The 26,865-nt window shown below is 36.4% G+C and overlaps 1 protein-coding gene across 1 annotated transcript in view; it reads right to left on the bottom strand.

Annotated features, from left to right (window-relative positions):
* kiaa1671 (uncharacterized protein KIAA1671 homolog) overlaps window positions 1–26,865 on the bottom strand; it is a 107,417-nt gene that overhangs the window by 67,253 nt on the left and 13,299 nt on the right. The window contains exons 2-5 of the mRNA XM_002932085.5: window positions 18,250–19,850; window positions 16,794–16,881; window positions 9,439–12,291; window positions 7,700–7,816 (exon numbers count right to left, since the gene is read on the bottom strand). Of these exons, the coding sequence (XP_002932131.2) occupies window positions 7,700–7,816; window positions 9,439–12,291; window positions 16,794–16,881; window positions 18,250–19,781 (4,590 nt within the window). The 5' untranslated portion in view covers window positions 19,782–19,850. The remainder of the gene's footprint in view (window positions 1–7,699; window positions 7,817–9,438; window positions 12,292–16,793; window positions 16,882–18,249; window positions 19,851–26,865) is intronic.

The raw sequence follows: 26,865 nt of genomic DNA, 5'->3' as shown, positions 1-26,865 counted from the left end.
CTTCATATCTTAAAATAACCTTACATGAATACTGTGACAAAATAGTTTGTTTAGAAAAATGGAAACTGCTGTATACATTGTTAAAAGAGAAAATTCTGTCTACTGAGGCCATAAGATCTTCCTTACTTAGGGAAGCATTCATTACTGATACTGTGTTCCAAGGTAGATATTTAAGAACAGATACACCAAATGACCATCATACAACACATTTGTTATGGTCTATATGTAGCATCATGTTCTTGCTTCTCAACTTTTTATTCATATGTACCAAAATCACAGGCCTAGCAGCCACTATAACAATTTGATTGTTATGTATAATGCATGACAATCTCCAAATGAGCTTGTTAAATGTTACAGATGCAGTATCATGTGATTTATAGGAATGAATATTAATATATAATTATACCAACACTATATAACCCATTCTTTTAAGTCGTTTAATATAGGCCTTCCAATGGTCTGTTTATTATGATCTTCTAGTTATACTTGTTTAGCTAAAGCATAATTATGGTAATTAAGCCAATAGAAATGCATACTGCACTTTTTCTGCCTGTTGAAATATGCATGTTAGGCAAAGGCAAGAAATCGTACACATTTAGCAGAAATATAGGTCTTGGATAAGGCACATCTTCAACCAATTACATTTTCGTTAAAAGGAACCCCAGTACAAAAAAGGTTTTGTCATGAAAAAAGATGCACATTATCTTATTTTGTTAGTAATAAATAAACTGATTATGTAGCTTCAGACTGTACAGAAAAAAAAATCATCTTGTTTCTCAAACTATGAGCCAACAAGTCTGGTGAAATCTAAGTGAGCTCTTTGCTCCCAGTATATGGTTCCTGACCTTTATAACAATTTATACTAGAATGGTATTATTTTCTTTCTAGGGCCTAGTTAACTAGTTAATGTGGCCAGCTGACACTATGGAAAATGACACACAGTCATCAATGAGGACTTTTTATCACTGCAGCAGTAATATTACTGTACTCCATAAGACTTGCTGAAAAAAAGATGGCTACTATGCAATTCCCTGCAATATCTATTAGAGCCAGCAGATGGCAGCAAAGTCATGCTATATTGACATTACTAAGGAAAAAAGATGTTATTGTGCACTGTTATTAAACTTGATTTTTATAGCACCATTTCCACAGAGCTATATAATAATAAACTCCACAGTGTATTGGGCAGCCAATTGCCAAGCACTGTGAATCTCTGTTTTCAGTCCCAGAGTGTTGTATATAAAAACACACTGAACATTTCTTAATATTTTTTGCTTTTGAACCAAATGGCTTCAAAACTACAACATTTCCATATCAGGAAACAAGCAGTATTATGCATAAAAACAAAATGTGTGCTTATAAGGCGAGGTGGTGGAATGATAGTTAATATTATTTATACATATACCAATCTTTAAAAAAAAACCCAGTAAAAATCAAATGTAAAACAAAGCAATGCTTAAAATCACTGACCTCTAGCTGCTAAAGAATATCTATCCAGAAGACTCTCATTTGAACATGCTGGGAGCGCCATTGCTTCAATAAGAGAAAGAAGAGGCAATGACCCAGCACGAGTAGATTATTGGAAAACAGCACATAAGACAGCACAAACACAGCTCATTGTTCATTGAGAGAGGTTTTTTTTCCCCCTAACAGTTTTTGCTACAGAATTTGAAAAATGACTGCATTATGCTAGTTACAGATTTAGTTCCACAACCTAACTGGCATGCATTCTGAATGCTATGCTACTTGTGCATCTATAACTTCATTAATCTTCTCCCAGCTAATATCCTCTGTTTACTGAATAATATGACCCCACCAAGCCACCACACCAATATAAATCATCCATGTGTTAATGGCCTACAGTACACAGGTTATATGGAGAAGAGGCTGAGCTTGGCTATATACTCATTCATCTGGATGAAGTCAGCAGCTCTGACAGGTAGATTTTGGCCCCACTGAATCTTTTATACAAAAGGTTTCTATGTTCCTTACATACTGATACATTTTACTTTTGACTTATGACCACAGCATACAACATGGATATTTAATATTATTACTTTCTTTCATTTTTTTCAACAATGAAATAAAGGTAAACTTACCCCCCTGTGAAGGGATTTTCTTTAAATCTCACTGCTATGTATAAATAGCAAAGCAGATAGCATCCATTACAGCAGTGATCCCCAACCAGTGACCTCAAAAAGTTGCTCCCAGTGGCCTCAAAACATGTGCTTATTTTTTCATTTCTAACTTAGCGGCAAGGTTTGGAGGCATAAAGACCAGTTATACTGGCAAACAGAACCTCCTGTAGTCCAAACTGGGCTACTAAATAACCTATCACAGCCCTTATTGATTACAATCTGGGAACTTTTTTCATGCTTGTGTTGCTCCCCAGCATGTTTTTGGGTTTTTTTTTTTACAAATATTAAGTCCTTATAAAGTCCTTAGTATATCAATTTACTATATTATCTAGAAATAATGCTTTCTTTACTTATTTACATAAATATCATCTTCTGCTGAAAAATAAACAGGTTTTAAGGCTCACATTTCAGAAACCTTCACCAGCTTAAAAGCAGCTAAAATATGACCATGCATGATTCATATATATGAACCATAGAGCCCTCACAATGGTCCTGATTTAGGCTAGAAAGTGCACATCAAGAACCCTAGAAAAGAGCATGGCTTAAAAGAAAATAGAAACTATTTTCATGGCCATATCAGGTCTTTTTAAATATTCAAATGTTCTGTTGCATGTTCTGTAATTTTGTGAAATAAAGGGCAGACCAACTATGGAACGAGAGTGTATAGACCTTGAATCTTCAGTAAAGCTATATGATCCCTATTCCTAATGGCTTTCCTATGGACAGGAAAAATAATAGCTGCATGAAAAAGTCATTTTACATGCAAGGTCGTGCAAGAAGCAGTCTGGGCTATATCTTACTCAAATAGATTGTGGAAAAACAAAGACAGCTCACAAAGTGTGGGCAGCAAAATAGTTTTGTGTGTAGGCTTCCGCTCATAAAGACCCTTTTTTCCCCATAAGCCATACATAGTTTTAGCCTGTGGCGCTCCCTATAAATATGAACTGGGCATCAGTTTTACAAGGTTTAGTGTACCTTCCAAAAACAGAACACAGATTTATTTTTCAGTACTATTTAGAATCACAAGATAATTTAACATTAAGCTATACTATTTCTTACTTGTGATTCTACAGAGCATAGCTTGTCATGAACTACATAACACAGATACATATAGTTTGAAGTCTCTCGTGTGTATTCTGCCCAATTCTACAAGCCTTCTGTAAGAGTGCCTTGCAAAAGTATTTAGACTCCTTAATGCTGTTCTCTTGGATAATTATATTTGAAGACACCAAAACCCAAAATTCACTTTTATTGCTGTTACAATCTAAAAATAAAAGTTACATGCTATCTTGGGCCTGTACAATGAACTGCTATATATGGTACTTTATTGGTACAGCTAGTTTTTGGACATGAAATGCTCTTTATATCCATATTCTGTGTTAAACCCATTAATCATGATGGAAAGCAATATTTATTGGTTCACAACCTTTTTATATCCATATGTGCCCATCACCTATGTATAATGATATCCAAGGCAATCCTATTTCTTCTTTTGCAGCAAAGTTTCAGGAAGAATTTCTGACATTACAGAATGCAAATGATTAGAGATTCTACTTTCCAGGGTTGGGTCTACTCACTCCATCCTGTTATCATGACACAAAAATGGCCTGAACCAACAGGCTATTTGCACAAGCAAAGCACTTGTCACATTTAATATACACCCAACACTTTCAGATGGGTATTCAGTCTTCGTTTGCTCAAGCAAAATGTCAGCATACTAATAATTTAGCAGGAAGCTTAAAAGGTATGATGATACTTTGCATTATTGCAGAAGAATATAACATTTGTGTAATATAACCACAACAGATACTTCTAGAGGTATTCTAACAGATTAATTGTTTTGTTGCAATTTTCTTTGCAGCTGCCTAAATATTCCACAAGAGGGCATATTGCTGCATAAAAGAAAGGACAAACAAGCTGTCACCAACAAAGAAATGTAAACAGTCCATCTAAGCTGCTAAGATCCTGGCAACAAAAAGTACGGAACCATTTTATAATGCACATTGAAGATTTTTAGGACAAAAAAAGAAAACAATACGTTCCCCCCAAAAAACGTAAGTAATACAGGGTGTGTTTTTGTTTGTTGGCAGCAAGTGAGGAAACACAATTTACGGGCCAAAATAGTGGGCGTATGGGTAATTTGGAGATTTGGATTGATTCCAAGGTGAGACTATGAAAGTAATAAGATCTGGGGATGCAGGGAAAAAAAAAAGCTGAAACCATGTGATTAGTCTCCTGAGATTTAATGGGAGGAGAGAAAAGCTGCCTGCTCTAATGAATTATCCTGTCCTGAGGGGTTTGGGAATCAAAGAGGTTGTTTTGTTTCGTGGAAAACATGCCAGCTTTTCTCTACAACAGAGAGAACTGATCTCTGGGCATTAAAGGCAATCTAATAGCCTGTTATTAACAAAAGAATATGGCCAGTGGAAGGGGCAGAATTTCAGCTCATGTATTTCTTACAGCTTGTGTCAATGCAAAAGGTGTTAGCAGTGCAGGCCCAGATTCTGTAGGGAAAATCACTTTTAGATTGTATGCTCTAATAAGCAGGGCCCTCTTTACTGCCTGTATCTGTCGGCACTTGGGTGTAATCAGCGTGCTTTTACTTTACAGCGTGGCTGAACATGATAGTTTTCTAAAAATACATGCACACGCACAAACACATATATAAGGGATGTTGATTCATCAATAAGAGGGCTAAGGCAGTTAAGCATGTTGGCGGCAATAAAGTGGGCAACCAACTCATAGGGCAGCACAAGGCATAATGGCTAATATGGCTGCTGCACATCATTTAGGTTCTAGGTTCTATTTCAGCCACCGCACTATTTTGCATGGGTTTCCGCTAGGTACTCAGTTTTCTTCACACACTACCTGCCTGATACTAGTGACTGTGAATGCAACAGAGACCTTAGATTGTAAGCTGTATAGTGTAGTGGTGCTATATAAATAATAATACCAATTAAACCAGCCTCTTACAGTAACTGACCAGTTCCGAAAGCGTGAAACTCAAATGTGATGCAGTTTCAATGCAACCGTCCTGTGTTTGGTTACTCCCAGTTTAAAAGGCAAACACACTTTAAAATTAAAACTGGACCAACTATTCCGTAGCCAACTGAAACCAGCTAGATGAAAAAGGGGCTGTGAACTGTTGATTCTGCTGCTGACGTTGGCAGCCAGATCACTTGATGTGCACTAGTGGATGCAACGGCTCAGAACTGCACTGCAGAGTGATGATCATACTATTTAATCTTGAATTGTAGGAAAAACACTCATGCACAAGGGCGTATATTTCTCCATTCCGTTTTTTTTGCTGATATCAGCACAACTGGCTCATGTTTAAATGATAACACATGTTATACTTCTATTAAAGGTGTGGTTCGCCTTTAAATTAACTTTTAGTATCATGTAAACATTCATATTATAAGACTATTTGCAGGTCCGGTTCACCCTAGCAACCAGGCAGCAGTTTTAATGAGAGACTGGAAGATGAATAGGACAGGTCTTCAATAGAAAAAGAAGCAATAAAAAGTAACATTAACATTAAAATTGTAGCCTTACAGAATAATAGTTATTCTGCTGCTGGGGTCAGTGACTGCACTCTATCAAATTAAACAGTTTTGGTAGGAAATAAACTGAAAATGTAAGGTGACAAATCAGTGCATAGAACTGTGCAGAGAACCTTGAAAAGTGAACCTTGAAACCGCTCTGAGTGGCTGTAACTTAATGACTGCAGATTTATGACAGGGTTTTATCATCTTCGTTCAAAGGATGATCCCTGTTATGCTTCAGACGGGCATGGAGCAGGCACGTGACATTACATTTTTAGACGCATACAGGATTAAGGTTCCTGTTGCTGGCAGGGTGATGGTAATATGGTATATAAGCTATGTGGTTTACTAAGAGCGCAATCAAATAAAACAGAGCGGACATTTTCATTGTTACAAACAGGAAGTAGAAATACTAGCCTACACTCACATCAATCTGCTTTAGGGCAGGATCTCATTCCTCCCTCACAGAAAGTTTTGCCAGCTGGAACATAGCTTAACGTATAACAGTAGGCTATGTCACAACACCAAGTATAATTCTTATTCTATAAACATGAATAATCAGACAGTATTATGTGTAAGCTATGGATATTCTTGAAGGGGTTTCCACTGCATAGCTAATGCTAGTGTTATCTTACTTAAAGCACAATCATTAGACGTTAAAGCCATTTTGTAAATGATTGCCTAGGTATGGAGACAAAACCATACATCAAATCATGTTCAAGTCCTAGTTAAACATTGACACTAGAGCAAAAGTGCATCTATGTACTGCATCCAAGTATACAGCCACCTACTTAGCAATGCAAAGCTGATGATCTGTTGGGGCTGTTGGAGTAATGTAAAATTAAGTTCTCAGGCCAGTATCTACAGGTACAGCGGGGCAACCAAGTGTTTATTCACTAATCTTTGCACAACTGTTACACACAATGGCCTGATATAGTAATGCATATATATTTCCTTGTCAACTTCATAGCTTTTAAATGAATAGCATTCAGTTTAAGAGATAGTAAACCCCACTCCTTTCTCAAAAATAGTGTTATGAATAGGACTTGCGCTGAACATATTTTTTTGCCTATTAACTGTACTTGGGGAATAATCTATGGTTTTTGATAAACAGGGAACATTTGCTAAATCAGGCCTAAAGTATTACTTTCTTTGATTGAAATCATTCCAGCAAAGTTACCCAATATTGTGTTATCAACCAACCTATATTTTTAGCAAACCACAGCAGTGCCATAGCTAGGTATTACTGGGCCCCACAGCAAGTTCAATTTAGGCCCCAAAACATAGGTTAATTGACCTATTCGACCAATACATAGTGAAACTGCTCATTCATTAGGGCCTTACTGGGCAGGGTCAGCTTCCTCTGTAGTTACACCCCTGAACCATCGGTGTAGCCAGCAGGCTGATTTGTCTACCCTTCCATAAAAAAATATAAGAAATACAATCATGTTGTTTTCTGTGCTCCCTCAATAAACCACCTCTTTGAAACACAGAGCATTGGCATTTTAAAGAGAGCAACATTTATTTGAACCCTTATGTTTTTTGTTTGTTTTTTTACCCATTTGTCAAGAACAATTATCTGCTATAAACAGCAACAGTATTAAAAACAGAGCACTGTACAAAGTGAGAAAAACAGTTCTGTCCCCTTGCTGACACTTGGCAGACTGCTGAAAAGGACAGAGGATATTCAGCAGGTCATGCACTTTTAATTAAATTTGTGTCACTATTACTGATGTCATGGTACGGGTATGGACAACCCACCACCCTTTTGACTTATTCCCTTTTTTCCATAACAGCCTTACGCACTAGAGTACATACAAGTTTTCTGATCTCAACTGAAGCCAAACGCTATCAAAGACCAGCTATAATAGGCTGGCGATGCAGATTCTATAGACCATTTTTTCAATTAAGCCTTTCTCAGAAAAAAACAGCAAGCTTGTTTCAAACGCATAATTCTAATAGCATTTTTTATATATGTTTTATATTTTTTAATTGTGTAAATGAATGAAACCTTACCAGTTCTGCTCTCCCTCTTTGTTGCTTTACACTTTTCCGATGGGATATTTCGGTCACAGTTTCAACTTGTAGTCGAGTGGAATGGTATACTGATGTGCTGTAGTCCTGGGAATGCACCTTCACAGAGTCACACAGAGAAAAAAAATATTAGTAATCTAATTTCAGTATCACTCGAGTTCTGCTCTGCCTGGAACATAATGATGCACTAATAAAAAAAGATGTGTACCTAGACAAGTAGAAGATGAGCACAGCATTACCTGCAGACACTTTTGAATTTAATACAGTTGCTTATATCTATTTCTGGATAATTATTTTTTGAAAGCAAGAAGTAAAATAAAATTATGGTGTAATTAAAGAATCAAAGACATACACGCTGCTCCTATCGGTATTCAAGTGGACAAAAATGGCTACAACCATTTTAACTGTTGCATCTTGACAAGAGACAATAGTATGCAAAGCCATTCACAATGAAAAAGTTTTCAAATACAGTACATGCATGGGACCCATTATCCAGAATACATGAGACATGGGTTTTTTTACGAATAAGGGGTCTTTCTGTAATTTATATCACCATATTTCAAGTCTACAAAAAATAATTGAAACGCTAAATAAACCGAATAGGATTGTTTTGCATATAATAAGGATTAATTATATCTTATATGGGATGAACAGAGAAAAGGGAAATCATTTTAATGAAACTGAATTATTTGCTTAAATTGGAGTCTATGGTAGATGGGCTATCCCATAATTCAGAGTTTTATGGATAACAGGTTTCCAGATAACGGATTCAACACTGACTTATCACTTAATACTACTGCACATTTCTTATTTGGCTAGGATCATAGGGAATACAAGTGAGAGATACTATCCTCAAGTAGTGGCAATTTAAAAGGATACAAGTGTTTTCTGGCCATGTGAGCAGTGACAGGCAAATGTCATTCATTCCTGTAACTACACACATGGATGGATGGAGAGTCCAAAATGCCTCTGCCATCTGTCTGTCATGCTAGACATGTTATATGCATTGCCTGAAGCACACATTCCTGTGCCCAATGGACCTTCACTGAAAAAACAGTGCAGCATGTGAAGCAGAGGTCTGAATGTCATAACTACATGTCTCCTAGAGAGCGCATGGAAATAGGTGACTAGCGGACTGGGGTGTCAGGGGTGTTTTTATTCTGACATTTATTTTTGAATGATTTTAAATGATTTTTAGATGGACATATAGACTAGGGATGCACCAAATCCAGCCTTTTTTCAAAGTATTCAGTTTCGGCAGAATCCTCGGTCTGCACTGAACAGAATCCAAATTAGCATATACTAATGAGCATTTGGAAGGGTTAAATGTTAGGGGGGTTTTAACCCTTCCCGATCCTAATTAGCATATGCGGCCGCACCCAAAAACGTCGGTTTGGTGCATCCCTAATATAGACAATATAGTTTATAGTAATTTTTTTATTACCTGCAAGGTAGGAACGAACTATTACTAAGTCTGAAAAACTTCACACATATATGCATTTACTGTGCATCTAATACACTCATTAATACTTCATTTTTTATTTTTACATGAAAATGGAAATTAGCAGTTCTTGTATACTGTTTAAGATATTAAAAGCTGTTGCTTTACAGAAATATTCAGGACCAAACAAATCAATATTTTTTATAATATTTAGTATTAATAGTATTAATAATTAGTATAAATAATAGTATTCAATAGTAAGGAAGCAAAAATGACATACCTTATTACCACTCTGTACACACTCTTGTTCACTGAAATGTCTTGATGATAAAGACTGTGTATTATACTCCTCTCCAGGCCTTTGCTTCAACCTATTTTGCCTTCTCCTTTCTTTATCCTCTAAAATTAGTGCTACTAAATCACTAGACTTTGCTGGGCGTCTTCTTTCAGAATGTGCCAGTTTCATCTCAGCTACACTGGGTTTACTTGCTGTCTGATGTTTTAGTTTGATATCCTCTTCATCACCATCAACACTGAGCTCAATAAAACCAGTTTCTTTTGTAAAGGACTTTGATGGCTGTCTTTCTGTTTCTATTCCATAGGGGTCCTGAAGCAAGGAAGTTGGCGATTTATGGGCACTGCGCCTTCCTCTCGACGAGTCAAGCAACGCATCCAGAGTTCTTATGTTTTTACTAATGGATTGGTGTTCTCTAGTTTTCGATTGTTTTTCCCGATCTGCTTCAACAGCAAATGCGGGATCAACAGACAGACTTTCATCCTTAAGCTGATAGAATTGAAGGTCTTCAGCTTTTGGTTCATGCCCATGTTCTCTAGATGCATACCATGATGAGACAGTCTGATATTTGATTCCTTTATTGTATGTGAAGGGTTTCACATCAGGGTCTTTCCATTTTCTGCTATCATTTTTTTCTGAGCTTTCTCTAAAGGATCGTGTCCTTTCCCACTTCGGCTTTCCCTGATCTTCAATATTATCCCATTTATTTTGAGTGACTTTATAATCTTCCATTAAGGCATCAATATCAACAACTTTTGATCTGTAAGTTAATTTTGGATCAAATCTTTCACCTTCGCCATGCTGTTTATTTTCACTTTTGTGATCATCTTTTAGCGAGTGTTCTACAAAAGTATCTCTGTATGTAAGGCTGTTTTCTTCTGTATATGGCTTTTGTCTATGCTTCTCCTGCAAAAGATCTATGTCAATAGTATTTGGCCTCAAATTTTCTGAACTCCTCACATCAGACTTTACAGTGAGATCAGATTCCACAATACAGTGGCTTTTGCTTGGTATTTCCAAGTCTTGTTTATCAACACCAGAATCCCAAGGAAAGTTAAGATTGTGGGAAGACGCACACAGTTTGTCTGTATTTAAGTCTTGTTTCATGTAAAGATTATTTGACTGGAGATTTATAGTAGTGCCTTGATATTCAAGATTATTTTGATTTTTTTCTTTTTTATCTAAGCATGTCACAGCAAAATATGTTGCCTTTGTATCTTGTGTAGATGTGTCTCTCACTGTAAACCTGTTAAAAACATCATCTTTATCAACAATCCCTCTGTTAGTGTTTCTAGTAGATACTTCATTAGAAGTGGGTGTGGTAAAATCACTTATTACTCTTGTTCTAACTGATTTTGTGCTATTTTCTTCTTTTCTGTCGTCTTTTAAAGAATACAAGGATTTCCCTCGTGTCCACTCCTGCTCTGCAACGTATTCATTAACTCTGCTGTCCATGTGAGAAATTTGCATGTCCATTGAAGATGAATGGAAATTGAGACTGTTCTTCATCTGTTCAATATCACTATTAAGCATTGATTCAATAACATCCACTGATTTATCTTTGGAATCGTTTTTGTACAACAGTTCTGAATTGTTCTTTGTAAAAGATCTATAAGGCTGGTTTGCATTTTCTTTAAAATTGTGAATTTTAGCTGAACTATGGAACTGTTCACCATAAACACCAGTGTCATCTTTACTTTCAAACACTGATGCAATTTTTGTACCCTTTTCAGCACTGCCTTTGCTTGCTTGGTATGTCTGGGATTTTAAGACATCTCTTTGGCCTTCTCCTTGCAGTCCTTTCCCAGATACTGTTTGATTTGCTGCTGGTGTTCGAAAAGAAGAATGGTCCAAACCTTTGCTCAGTTCTTTTTCTGTCAGATCTGTCCTCAGTGTACTCTCTTCCCACAGTTTAGCTTTCTCTGTTTTAAATTCTTTTTCCTGAAAACCAGAAATGGTAAGTGTATCTGCTTTGCTTTCAATTAGGCCAGTTCTTTCTGTTTTAAATGCAATGTCAGCATGCACCTTTTCAGGTGGTCTTATTTCTCCTCTAAAATTATATTTCTTTTCTAAATCAAAGTCTTTATCTTTAAATGTTTCCTGTGAACTGCCCTGTGTATTACGTTTCCTGTATTCACTTTTGCTTCTTTGAAGCCTGCTCCAAGGCCGATCAATGCTATCTCCTTCCAAATCTGATCTCTCCTGTTCTATCTCTTTTTTACTAAAAGATTTGCTAGATCGAAGAGTCCGAACATTTTGCTCTGGATGCAGCTGTATGGACTCACTGGATACCTTTTCCCCAATAGTTTGGACAATTTCATATCTTGGCACAATTCTCTGACTACTTAAATCGACTTTAACATTAGTGTGTGTATATGGACTATGGCTGGCAATGTAAGTGCTCTTCTCAAAAACACCTGCTTGAGGAATTCTAGTATTCAACATTTCAGTGCCTTGTTGATACTTAGAAGAGTTATCACCCTCCCGACAAACAGTCCAACCTCTTGATTCATTAGTTGGTTCGTTAGACTTGCTTTTAGTATGTTCATCTGGAATAGTATGTCTTGGAAGGCCTGCCTCATTAACGATGTGCCACTCAACATTGTGTTCAAACATCGTAGCCCTGACAGTTCTAAATTCATTGCCAGTATTTTTATCTATTTCACTTGTATTTTCTGTTGCTGTATCAAAATTTTTATCTTTAGACGAGAAACTTTTCCTCTCAATGGGAACATCTGAACAGCCTTCAGATTGATACCAGTCTGATCTTCTTAATGATTTCCGTGATTTCCACTGTATTTCATCCGACACTTCACTGTTCTTTGTATCCATAATTTTCTGAAATTTAAAAGAAAGATATTACAGTTTGGAATGCAATATACTGAAGGAGAAAACTATTTTTCCCCACTAACAGACCTGCACCCCCCCATTCAGATTGAGCAAAAAGAATCACAAATGATCTTGTAACAAGCACATTACGCAGCTCATTCATAATAAAAACATAAGACTATTATTAATAAATAAGACTATTTATTAATAGTAGTTCTTTTTATGGAATGTATTGGTAGTTTGTTTAACTACGAAAAATAAAAGGTTGTGCTAAAACAATCCTACAGAACTACTGTGAAATTGTGTTACTGATCCCCCCCCAACCAGAGACCATTAGGGTGCAATACACTGTTTGTTTACAAGTTCCAGCATGTACGCACTGATTCAGCAGACAAAGATGAACACAGGTTACATGAAGCAAACTGTGCAACTTTAATTACATTTCCCTAATTAAGGGCAGATTTAATAATAATTCAATCAACTCTGACTTGCTAATAATTTTCTGCATTACTACTACAGGTATGGGACATATTATGCAGAACGTTTAGGAACGTGGGTTCTCTGGATAAGGGATCTTTCTGTAATTTGGATCTTCATACCTTAAGCCTACTAATAAATAACTGAAACATTAATTAAATCCAATAGAATTATGTTGCCTCCAATAAGGAATAATTAAATCTTAGCTGGGAGGTACTGTTTTATTATTATTCCAGAAAAAAAGAAAATCATTTTTTCAAAATTAGAATTATTTGTTTATAATGGAGTCTATGGGATATGGCCTTCCCATAATTCAGAATTCAGGTTTCCGGATCCCACAGCAATGTGAAAAACTAAATTTGATAGAGGAGTATTGTCTAAAAATTAAAAGCATTGCTCATTTTTCCATTGTAGGGAGTTAATTGGAAGTAATCAGCTATACCAAGTAGAACTCTAACACCCAATAGAACAGAACTGAATGCAACAGTCAAATCAGTTCTAATATACTGCCTCGTTTAAAAAGCCAAAATTGCTTTGATAATTTCCTGACTCTAAAACGTTCTTAACTGTGTTAATATTTAAAGTGCCAGGAATACAAAGGGGTTTCTTAGTTTGAATGTGAATAATTCTGCCCCAAAGTATTCATAAGCCCTCTACTATAATGATCACCACACAATGATTCAACCCAAACAAATGTAACAATAGTAACTGATGATTGCGTTGATTGCCATATCAAACAATATCCTCATGTAGGCCTATCAGAACAGTATGGCCAACCGAAGAAACAACAAGTCAAAACATGACAACTTATGCCCAAAACTTGCACTTTGTATATTGCAGCTGTGGCCATTTAATCTTCATTTTAAACCAAACATAAAATGGATCATCATAATAGAAATGAAAAGTCTATTTCCTTATATAAAAAGGAAAACAAGATTAGGATGGAGGAAATGTGGTATCCATAAGACTTCCTGTCAAATAGGACGTTGGTGGTACTTCATTCTTGATACTCTAATAGGTTTAAAAGTAAGATTTTGAACTTCCTAATTTAATTAATAAATATCAAGCATAAACAGCCATAACGCAGATATTCAGAACAGGAGAACAAACTTAGAGAATAAGGAAGTAAACTAGCACATAAATTGCTGATTTTATGAAGATATCACCAAAGCCAGCACTGTTACATTACTTTAAGGACTAAAGAATATAACAGCTAAAGAGTTTGCACATCTATAGAGCTACATATACACAAACACTTCCTCAATCATCCTCTGAGCTTGGGTCTTTAAAATATGACACTATAAAAGTCTTAGCACCGAACAAGGTTATCCGGAACATTAGCACAAGCATTTTTTTTTTTTTTGTTTCACACTGGAAAAAGCAGGTGTACTTAATATCATTGTTGATTATATGTGATTAAGTTACCTGTCTTTAAACAGCGAAACCAGATCTCTATAAGAATCCAATGAAGTGTTTTGGATTTTAAACATCTGAATTTGTAACTTCCTTCTCTAAGGACTAGTCACATTATTAAAGCCTTGTGTCAGCAACAACAAAAATGGAGGAGGGAGACTGTACCTTCTCCACCATGAGCCAGGCTTACACCTTATGACACAGACAGCCACAAGCGTCGTAGGAAACAGTTAGAATTTTGTGTGTTATTCCAATGAGTTTATTTTGTCTTGTGAGATGTCCCTTTATTGATCCATAATAGCATCAGACCACAGAAAGGAAAAGTGTCAATAGGGAAAGTACTTGATGATGAACAGTGCAAGGAATCCACTTATATTTAACCAACTCTACAGAAATGAAGCCATAAAAAATGCCTAATGAATTAGTATTATGCATGTTTAATCCTAAGAAAATGGTAGAAATGCTGCTGTGTGGGACAGAAAACCCAAAATGGAATGCACTAATTTAAGGCAGATTTAGAAAATATGCTGCATAACATTTTCTTTTGTATTTACTTTCCCTTGTGACTTTCCTAAAAATCCACAGTCTCCCCATAACTGGATAGTATCATTCCTTCATCCACAATGTTATTCTTAACCCACAACAATCTTGGGAAAGAAAGCAGGAAATGGCTTTGCTAAAAACAAATTTGGCTTTTAAAACTGAAAGCGTATGTCATTAGTGCAGCCAAAAATACCCCACCAGCTTTACAGCAGCTTCTCATGCTTGTGACTTCCCCTACGTGCTAAGTATTATAATGAGAGTGTGTGTTCCAAGGGTCACAAGTCTGCCTACAGTACACATTCACGGCATTGTTTACTGCTGAACAAAACACTTTTTTTAGCGTGAATTGAAAGCCATAGCTCGCCATAACAGAAATAATGAATTATAAAAAGCTAAGTTAAATTTCTAATAACACAGTTTTATTTTTTATTAAAGGAGGAGGAAAGGCTAAGTCACTTGGGGGTGCCAAAATGTTAGGCACCCCCAAGTGACTTTAATCGCTTACCTTGTACCCTGGGCTGGTGCTCCTGTTAGGAGAAAACTGCACCAGCCCGGGGTAGCTGTAGCGAGTGCTTCCTCCTTCCGGCTTCGTTTTGCAAGGACTAAACGACAGGCGCATGCGCAGCAGAGTGAAAAGATGACTTCTCTGTTAAAGTTCGGCTTTTTCACTCTACTGCGCATGCGCACGCGAGCGATCAGGAAGGAGGAAGCGCTGCAGGTACCCCGGGCTGGTGCTGTTCTCTCCGTACAGGGGCACCAGCCCGGGGTAAAAGGTAGGCGATTTAAGTCACTTGGGGGTGCCTAACATTTTGGCACCCCCAAATGACTTTGCCTTTCCTTCTCCTTTAAACATAATGTGACCAGACACGTTTGCCTTTCACCAGCAACATACCCCACCCCATTACTTAAACTGCTTATTTACTGTGAAAGTAGCCACACAATAGTGTCTCCAGCTTAGCAGGGCTTTGCCTACCCAAAAGCTCAATATCATAGCTTTTGGCACAGTAGAAGAACTGAAGAAAAGAAGGAAGTCAGAGTCTGAGTAGTATAAGTAACAGGGTGGCCAGAGAAAGGCAAGGGTTAATATTTCACACTTTAGGTGCCAAGCAATGGCTAGCACTATGCGATGCTAAGCATAAAATGTTTTCCCCCCACAGGTTGCATGAGCCCAGAAATGTACATTCTACAACACAGACACCTTAATACTTAAATGGCAGCTTAGATATCATGATGTAGGGCACTTGAAATTTTAGTGCTTTTCTAATTATTTAACCTTTTAAGCATAATGACAGATCAGTTCTGTTTCCACAGTGTATTTTAGCCAGAAAAAAATCCAATAGTGCTTAAAGGAAAAGTAACGCTAAAAATTTTTAACTAAAAAATCTATTCTACCCTCCCCCAATAATTGCCCTATCCTGAAAACTATTTGTTATTTTGAATGCTTTAGAAGAAAATACCTGCTAAACTTGGCTTCCGGTCATTTGAACAAAGCCGATATGGCCATGCAGGAGAAAGTATCGGGTGAAGCATCAACTATGCGGTGATCGATTGATCGAGCCTAGCCTGACTCCTTCCTATACAGAAGGAAGGCTAGGCTCAATCAGTCGATCGCCGCATAGTGAACACTTACCCTGAAACTTTCCCGGCATCGCCATGTCGCCTTTGTTCAAATGACAGGAAGCCAAGTTTTTTTACAGGTATTTTCTTGGGGAGGGTAGAATAGATTTTTTAGTTAAAAATTTTTAGCGTTACTTTTCCTTTAAGTGCCTCTCTTGCACTTACATATGAAATGCCTAACCATTAGTGCTGGTACTTTTCACTCAAGTGTGTTTTTGGTGATAAAAATACTGGCACTGACAGGTATTTCCCATTCAAGGAGACCATATAGGCCACGTGTAGCATTTCGGTCAGCATTTTTCTGGAGGTAAGTTCTAACATTTGCTCCTAAAGCTTTCCTAGCATCCTGTAAGTGACTATTTTATTTGGTGCTGCTTAGGACTAGGAATAAAATATGAGAATCCTGTATTTTGGTAGTTTATTGAACCCTTTAAGGTCTCTGAAATGATGAAAAGAAGTACCTTTGGATCAGATGATAGATTTAGAGATTGTTGTTCTTCTTTAAATTTTGAATCTTTTATTTCCACATTTGGTTGTGAACTTGACAAACTGCAAAATAAAAGAATAAATAATAGAAATGAATAGGATCTATTTTATTTCTCAGCTAAATAGGTCAACCTATGTTCATAAATTCTATATATCCACAAAATACTAATATACTGCAACTAGGAGGAACACAAAGGCCATTCCTAGCGTGCAAACCTGAACTCATTATTGTTGTATTAATGTCTCTGGAAGACTGAGCGCACACATAACAAAAACTGACCATGTGTGAAACAAGCTGAACATATAACTTTCTTTCCATAAGGGAGGTGTGTTTTCCCATATGCTGATGTGCCAGCAACCAATCCCCTTTAGTGAAATATCCCTACACATGGGCAAGCCTAGCTAAAAAAACATACCGCCATCAAACAGAAGATTCAGGTGATATCACGGACATTTCTTGACACAATCTTAGACAATATTTTTTGCAAGCAGTCATAATGAGTAAATATTGTTTCTTGGGCCCTTACTCATTCAGTAACTAGATATTGAAAAATTTACAAGAAATACCTAAAACTCACTATTTTACTTGGTCTGATATAGCCATATTTTCCCTACAGGTAAGCTGGGCAACATGGTAGACGGCATCTTTTCATATAAAACAATAAAGCTTCTAGTTTAGATTAGATAGCCAAAATTGTCATTAATCTGTGACTAAGGTCCAATCCACAGGGTGCCTACTCTGCATCAGTTACCAAACGGCAATATGACTGCATCGTCATTGACTGTATCGTTTTGTTGCATAACATTTATATTTATGTTCTGCAACACATTATATGGGCATATCCATAATGTACGATAAAAAAAAAAAATCAACACAGTAAGGCTGTAGCTACTGTAGAAAGAAAACTTAAATCTCTAAATTGCCAAAAGAATTTGCATAGCAGTGGCAAAAATTTATTTCTCGCACTAAATACAGATGAGAGATGAGAACTTATGAGTTCTTATTATCAGAAATATTTATGATCTGCTGTTTTAGCCCAACTTACCAGATGGCACCTTAGGGATATGGATATTAAACCAGAATGGGTACAGTACCCCCAAACCAACCCTGCTAGAACCCAGAAAATAATGAGTAAACAGATGGTATATAGACTCCACATTACAGTCCTTAAAAAATAGTTTTCCCTGAGGTAGCGGGGTAATGAAGAAAAGGTGTTAAGGCTACTGCTGCTGCAATATGGGAATGGGAATGGGAATGTTCAGTCAGGGTAAGAAGCTGGCTGGCCTTGCTGTCAGTTATATCCCTGTAGAATTTTGTATAAAAAATAATAACCTTACATTGTTATGTGATTAAAACATTAGTGTAAAGCAATTGGAAGCCTTTTTTTTTTTTTTTAGATAGATAGGAATAGGGAGTTAAAGAATACGTACATATTTGTCAGTTCTGGAGAGTAGTCCTGGGATTGTAAAAAAGGATGTGTCCTGCCAAGCTTTGTTTCAACATTTTCTGAAGAAAACCCTTTAATCCTTTGCTGAACATTAGGACTTCCCTTGAGTTCTTCAGCTGTAGGATATTCGGGTACCTCCACTGAGGCACCAGTATTGGCTAAAAGAAGGCTGATGCGCCTATGAATGGTTCCCGGTGTAATGCCAGTATCATCTGAAGGCTGCACTTTACTGACTTGACTGTTATCAGGAAAAACAGACTTTACTTCTTGTAGTGTAACTCTGGCATTACCACTTTTTTCTATCAAATGTACTTTGCTTTGGGTTTCACCACCATCACTGACATCTTGATCCTTTTTATCTCTTTTTCCTTTGGTTGTGTTAATAAGGACTAATTCCTTATTTAGGGTTTCAAACTGTTCATTTCTGTTAGGGACCTCAGTGGTTGTTTGACACCTGCTGCTATTGTTTCCTTGGCTTTTACTTCTAACTTCATAAAGGCCATCATCATGCTTTAGTGCAAGTTCAGACTTCTCCTCAGTTATGCTAGAGCAAGCTGGGTTCTTTTTCAAAGGTATATTTTCCTTGGTTTCATCAAAACTATTGCCTCTCTTGTACACTAATGGTCCTCTGGTTTCAAACTTTGCTGTAAGATCTGCAGAAATAGGTCTTGGCTTTCTACCACACAACTTCCCATCTGCAGGTTCTGAACGGTCTTGAGCTGGATCATTTATAGATTCTAGAAAGACAGCAGACACTGGACGACGTCTAGGCCTTAGCTGGGCTCTCACAGATGAGCTATCTTCACTTTCAAACTCTAATGAAGATTTGTTAATTTTCTTAGTTGTTACATCTGGAAGAGATATTCTAGAACTTGTGAGATGTGATGTTTCCTTGGGTTGCACATTTTCCAGTGTGCTTGGTATCACCAAGGGTTTTGTTGGAACCTCTGGTTTGGGACTAGATTTATTTTCAATTGAAGGTGAAGCAAATGCAATATTCTCTGCAATGTTTGGTGGTGTGCCCCAATTAGAAGGTTTCTGCATCCTAATTTCAGCAGTAGATGCAAATGATCCTGCTTCAGCTTTGGTGACTTCATTCTCTTCGGTGCTTTGCTGTTGAGAGGCCCCAAAAATTCTTCTGTTCATTCTCCCACTGTCATTATACTGTTGGCTGTCTGATGTGCTGGTAGTTAGTGGAGATGGGGTATCATTAGAAACATATGCCAGTAGATTTCTACTAATTCGAAAATCTGGAGGTTTTTCCTTGGAAAAAGGCTTAGGTGAAAGTCTAGGTCTTGACCTTACACTGAGTATGCCCACAGATTTAGAAGCAGCATTGCTAGTTTCTGCAGTGATAACAGAGCTTGTTAAACTGGAATCATTTGACTTATTGCTTGCATCTGAAAGTGGACTGGTGTATGTCCTTGAAGTTTTAACCTCATTTAGCATGTCACTTAGACTGGCTTGAGGTGTTCTTGATGATAAAGGGGAAGTGAGTTCTACTTTTGTTGCCATGGTGTTGCCAGTTAGTATTCCATATGGAAAATATCCATCCAAGTGGCCGTAACCATCAAACCAACGATACTGAAATATGAAAATACAACTTAAAGTTAATAATTTAGCTGAGACAATAAATATTGTTTATCACGGCACATTTTTCTTTAAAATGAAAATGTTGTGTGTCTCTACCCTTTTGGACTACTTTCCAAATGATTACATTCAAAGTAGATGCAATTAGTACATGCCTATTAGTTGGATTATATTCCACTGTTTCTCATTCTTACATTATTATCACTTTTTTCTTTACCCCTGTCCTTTCTTTAATCTTTGGAACAACACATCAAGGATGATAGGTTAGAATTTGGCCTGCTGAATTTACAGAATAGCACAAAATGGTCAATCAATGATCAGCTCAGTTCAATACAAGTAAAATTTGCAAATGGCTAAAGAAGACAATTGATATCGGGATATTTAGTATGTAAACAAATTGTTTTAACAATAGTAAATAGACAGGACAGATCTTGACAAATTGCAAATTCAAGAATCCATCAAACTATTAAGGTTTTTGTTTGTTTTTAAGTTTGGGCCTCACAGTTATTAATATCTAGTTTTCGAGGCATAGCATGATCTTAATTACACTTTGCATTCTGAGCATGCCGTTTAAGTCATGAATCCTGCTTAAACTAAACCAAAAGATGCGTTTAGTCAGAAATACTATGATACCTGCTTGCATATAACAGCTGTAAAAGCACCCAAAACAGTAGATAAGAAAAAAATTAAAAGGTAAATCAACAGATACTTTGTTAGCACCCTGTATATGAAAGAGGTTTATGAGCATACATTTATCAATAGCAGCAATATGGATAAAATTTTTGGTTTAGTTGCTGTTTTGAATGTTGTTTTAAACAGTTTATTTTATTTTAAAGAATAAATTGATAAAATCATAGATAGAGAAAATTATAATAAGTTTTAAAAATATAGAAGGGCCTACACATAGCAAGAGAAGAACAGGTAAAATTAGATTTGAGTTAGGTGAAGATTTTTTCCATTGTTTGCTGTTTTTCTATATCACCATGTGTTCAACAAAGCACAGCACAGCCAGACATTTTCCTTTAATAAATCCTTTAAGTTTCCAAAAACGAATCAAGATAGCAGCAAATAACTGGCTACTTCAGCTCCACTGGGAGCTACACTGCAACATAAACTGATTATTTTTAAATTTGATTATTTAAATCAGGGCTGTCCAACTGGAGGTCTACAGGCCGGATGTGGCCCTCCAAAGGTTTTTTATGGCCCCCACTCTGCTCAAAGGCTCCACAGACTTCCCTATATGACATCATTTTCATTTAATCCGGCACTCGAACATGCTAGAGAGAAAAACTTAGCCCACTTCATGTAAAAAGTTGGACATCACTAATTTAAATGATACACATATGCATTTAACATGGTCATTGGTTTTGCTTGGTAGACAGCTCCCACTCACACGTTATAAACACAAATATGTAATAGAAATGTTCAATGCACGCAATAAGGCTGGGACTCACAAATATGTACTCCTGAAGGGGCACTATATTTCTTCTACAAGTGGGTCAATTATGCAGGGGGATTATTTTGTGATGTCTATATCTCTATCTACATACATACAAACCCACACACACACATACATAAACATTGGCTGTGGTCATTTCCTGATTTTTTTGTTAAGGAACTTTATGGGAAGTGACTGTAGGCTTATTTTGCCCACTCCCCCAGTGAATATAACTCCCAGTGCATCAACCCAGGGTACTTCTCAGTTAACACCAGAGAACAATACTCTTGATGCTTCTTCCTTCTTCACACCAGAGCACAAGAAAGAAAAAAAAATAGCCTTTTCACGCTACAGTGCGTGAAGCCATAGAAAAATAAATAAGTCGAAGAAGATGATCACTTTGTGGTACTCTGTGAAAGGACCCCGAGCAGATGCATTTTACTGCTAATAGGTGTACCGGACCATGGTATCAAGTGATTATAATCACTGGGGTGCCTAACATTTTGCAACCTTCCCAACCCCCAGTAATTAACCCTTTCCTTCTCCATATGGCTAATACCAGACAGGGCTAATTCTAAGCCTGCGGATAAACACAGGCTGAGGATCAGCCCCCTACATTTGATCAGCCTATCCCTGTGCCTGCACTCAGCCATTGCGTCTTTGGAGTACAGGCACACAGAGCAGATTTCAGCAGCAAAATACATACAAGAGCATTCTGTCACCAATTCCACTCCATTGGCCTGCATTTATCCACAGGCCGAGAATCAGCCCTGTCTAGCATTAGCCTTAAATTGCACTAATATATATGTTGTTGAAGCATACACTACCAATGTACATGCAACATGTTTAGTGTTTGGACACTTCCTGTATCCCCCTAAACACTTCTTTTGGATCCTTTGTCCTGGTGTCATTAGCCATTCTGATGCTTTCCAGGTAAGAGACACACGTGAATACACAAAATACTTGATAAACAAGGTCAATACTTCTGACTACAATTCTACATGTTTGCACTCTCGCATGCACATACCTACAATTAATGTGTGTACACATTCTATTTTTTTACTACTTTGTATCTTGTCTTTGCCCTAGATTAGGTACTTTGACCAGTAATCAGATGGTCTTGTCAAAACCTTTGTTATGTTATTGATTTGAATGACTTTATGGCATTATTAGTTTTGCACTTGTTCAATACTTGTTTTTGACCATAAAACTATAGTTGTGCACTGTGAGTAGTTGATTAGGGCACACTGTGTGATCACTTATTTTATTATTTTGGCTGATTTTATTGCACTTTTTCATTTGTGTATGAGAAACTAGAATGCAAAAAAACAAATTGTTATATCTGTAATTATTGGTGCATCCAGGTGTATTATCCTACTCAGGCATATTAGAGATTATATTGCTTATTGTGAGTATTTGGTTTTATTTTGGCTATAATATGGTGCAATTGTAAACATAAAACAAGTTCAGCCAAGCTTTGCAGTTTGGTAGATTAAAGCAAAGACAGTTGCAGATTTTGAAAATCTACTTTCCAAAAGAAATGTGGTTTTCTGGGATCATCTCATTGTTTGGGGCTTGTACACTGCATAAAACATAGCCAGTTTGCTAACTTTAGCAAAGCTCTGCCCTTTGTAAGAATGGTGTAGAACTACATGCATCCATGTTGGATTTGTCTGAATATTTACTTTCCCAAAATAAAAAGGGCTTTCCAAAGTTGTATTTTGCCACAATACTAAATATATTTCTGATACTCTAATTATGAATAATAAGTACTCTTAATAATAATTAACAGTAGTGAAAGGAATAAAGTAATAGCATAAGCTGAATAAAACATACACAGCAGAGGTACAGGTTAAGGGCAGCAAGCAGTGGCTGTTACATTATGTACATTATGTACTGTGCAGAATGAAGAAATGTTTAATTTTGCTTTTGTAAACAATATTAAAGGGTTAAAAAGAAAGATTGCTTTCAGGTACACTGTTAGTGAATGATGCATGTAATAAATGAAGTACATTAAATCAATGTATGTTCATACAGTATATAACGTTAAAAAGTCAATATCATTAGAAAGAGTGCAGGCTGAGAGGGTTTTGGAAAAATGCCAAAAGGTGACCAGTTCTCAGGCATTCGTTTGTATCCAGTTCCAAAGTGGAAGGTGATTTTCTGCTGGAGTACAGCGTGTACTTTTTTTGTACATGTTGTGTAAGCTAACCAACAAAAAAAATTCTGATTCTTGTATTATTCATTTAAATATCGTATATGATTAATTGGTCAGCACAAAAGATTTACAAATTTAAAAGACTAGGGGCTAAGGCTGCCAGTGCACTGATGAAAAAAGCACCCATGCAGGTTACTAATTATCCTCTTAGGTACAGGGGCCTAACTCTATACTCTTAACTCTACAGACACACTTGTCAAAGCAAGTAAAAAAAATGTAAGTGGCTTTTAACAGCAATAATCAAACCCCAGATCTTGGCCAGGACCAAGTTAAAGAAAAGAGACTTATTACAACATGCAGACCCTTCCATAGCTGAATACTGTAGGAGTAGTCTTTCTGTGTTGTATTTCAACAGCTGCAGGGTCAAAGGCTGCACTTTCTACACAGAAATACAATAAAGAACATTTTGCTATTATGCAACGCTATATCCCCATAAATGCCAACATTAACATGTCTAATGTGCGGCTGCGCTGAAATCTCTGCAGCCCCTGCTTGCGTGTGCTTCACCCTCCCTCAGGAGAAATTCATATTTAGAACATTTTGTCTTTGTGTTTGAACCAATGACCTAGAAAAATAAAGGACGTTATAGGTACAAGATTTGCAAGCATTTTGTAAAAATCACTTAGTCAAGAGCAATTTTTTTTGTTTATGTTGCTACTTTGTGTACTTATATGCCTGTTTTGTATCCTTGCAAAATCAATTTACAGAATATAACTTACAGTGATACATTTTGGACAAAAGAGGAGATACATAGTAATTTAGGCATATTTAGAAGTCTTATGGTGTGATAAAATATATTTAACATGAGCAGGAAATACTGAAATTTTGTGCATGTGTTTGTGTCTAGTGAGCTGGCACTGAAAGGGATTCTTAGTTCTTAAATTGATTTTACCATATACTTTTCTGTTTAAAATATACCCTAATAATATTTATAAATTACTTCTAAGTGGTAAACCATAACGGTTATTGTGTAACAAAACTGTATGCTATTGTTTCATCATAATGCGGTTTAATTTCTTTTACCTCGGCTAGCTTCTAATATCAGTCACTGCTAATTTGTGGTTTTGAGGCTTATTTGCATGTCATGTTTTTTCTCCACCATAACAAAATTGTGGTACTTTTTTTTACATTGCAGTAAATGGGAATTACTGCAACTATGGTACACATGCATGGCTGTTGCGCAAAAAGTGTATTAAAGGGGTGTTTTTACTTTTAGTATGTTATAGAATGATCTATTCTAAGCAACTTTTCAATTGCTCTTCAGTTTTTTGTTTTTAGTTTTTGAACTATTTGCCTTCTTCTAACGCTTTACCATCTTTCAAATGGGGGGTCACCGACCCCAGAAGTAAAAATCTATTGCTTGACAAGGCTAGACTTTTATTGTAATTGTTCTTTGTTTTAATTTATTTTTCTGTTCAGGTGTTTATATATCAGCCTCTCCTTCAAATTGCTCTCTGGTTGCTAAGGTAATTTGGACCCTACTGGATCCTAGCAACCAAATAACTGCTAAAACTCCAAATTGGAGATGCAGCTGAACAAAAAGTGAAATAACAAAAAAAAAATACAAAAATACAAAACAAAAACACCACAAATGATAAAAAATGAAGACCAATTGCAAATTGTCTATGAATATTCTCTCTACATCATACTAAAAAAAGGTGAACAACCCCATAAATGCATTTAGGGGAAAATACATAAAATAGTTCCTTTTCACAAAAATTGCCATTAGCAGTTCACAACAGTTACATTAATTTTGTCGCGGGGACTCCTTTCCACAAAAAGACCAAGGTTGGTTTTTAGGCTAACCTTTCAGGCTGCAGTGAGTTTCAGACAAAGAATCTGTAAACCCAGAGACAGAATACTCTAATGAAAGCTAGAACCATTCTTAAAAATAAACCATGACAGGACTACATTTTTTTTAAATGACAGACATAGATACATCCACATGAGTAACAGAAAATACACCCCTTATGTAAACATAACAAATACAACATGTTTTCAAAATGAAAGAGATACCATCATCAGACACATGAAATAATTTATAATATTACGCAAAGCAATGCAGACTTGGAAGGTTAGGTAGTATTTCTTGGTATTCAAGTTATAATTTCCTTTTTTGAAAAAGCAGTAGTCACTTCACGCTTTATGGCAGTGATTCTAGATGTAGATCATGTCAAAAATTTAACAAGGTTATAAATTGCTGACAAAGTAACGGAGTTACAGCACCAGGTTTATATCTGATCACTAACAGGTTCCAGTTACATCTAGATGTTGTTTGCTTTTACTTTTACTTTAGATCAACTTAAAAGAATGGGAAAACATGGGGTTTTTTTTGATTAATAGAGCTTCTCCAGCAGAATCCTGCATTGTAATCCATTTTTAAAAGTGCAAACAGATTTTTTTTTTTACATTTAATTTTGAAATTTCACATTGGGCTAGCCATATTCTTAATTTCCCTGGTGCCCTTAGTCATGTGAATGGTGCTCCGATAAACTTATATCACACCCCCTCTCTTTTTTTCCCACCAGCAGCAGAACAGCAGAACAATGGGAATGTAACAAGATAGCAGCTACCTGGCACATGTATTGCTAAAACTGGTAGATATCAGAATAGCAATCAATAGTTACATGGAAGTAGGAGAAACAATAGGTTACCTGAAAGCAGTTCTAATGTGTAGCGCTGGCTCTTTCTGAAAGCTCAGACTCAGGCACAATGCATTGAGATGGCTGACTACACACCAATATTACAGTTAAAAAAAATACATTTGGTGTTTCAAGAATAAAATTTTAAATGGTAGAGTGAATTATTTGCTATGTAAACAGTGTCATTTAGAAATAAATTGAACACAATAAAAAGCATGACAGAATCCATTTAAGGACAGAAATAAGTTCAGTTTGTTGGAAGGCAATTGTGAATTATCTCCTAATACTATGTTAAAGCATTTAATCAGAACCATCCACACAGCATTCTTCCAGTAGTATTCAAGATTATCCAGATGTTTTGCAATTTTTTTTCTTTTTTAAACAGTAATTTCCTCTTTGAAATCCTACACAGTGCTCTCCCTTTCCATCTTTTTATTAGGACAGAGAATAATGTTATTAGACAAGTACGGCAACCCTTGTTGCTTTGGATCAGGACTGCATCAACACGCAGATATTGATCCAATGTTGATCCTATGGCAAAATGAAGTGGATTGATAACTTCCCAATCGGATGACACTATACAAAGGCTAATAAGCTTCACACGATTACTGACAGGAATACCTAAAACATATTACTTAGTCCACAAAAACCACAGGGTTAATTAAAAAGGATCATCAGGTTCTCTTTCATTTATATAAAGCCCCTTTAATG

Source organism: Xenopus tropicalis, chromosome 1, assembly GCF_000004195.4.
Source record: "Xenopus tropicalis strain Nigerian chromosome 1, UCB_Xtro_10.0, whole genome shotgun sequence".
Classification (NCBI taxonomy): Eukaryota; Metazoa; Chordata; class Amphibia; order Anura; family Pipidae; genus Xenopus; species Xenopus tropicalis.
This window is presented reverse-complemented; position numbering and strand designations above follow the sequence as displayed.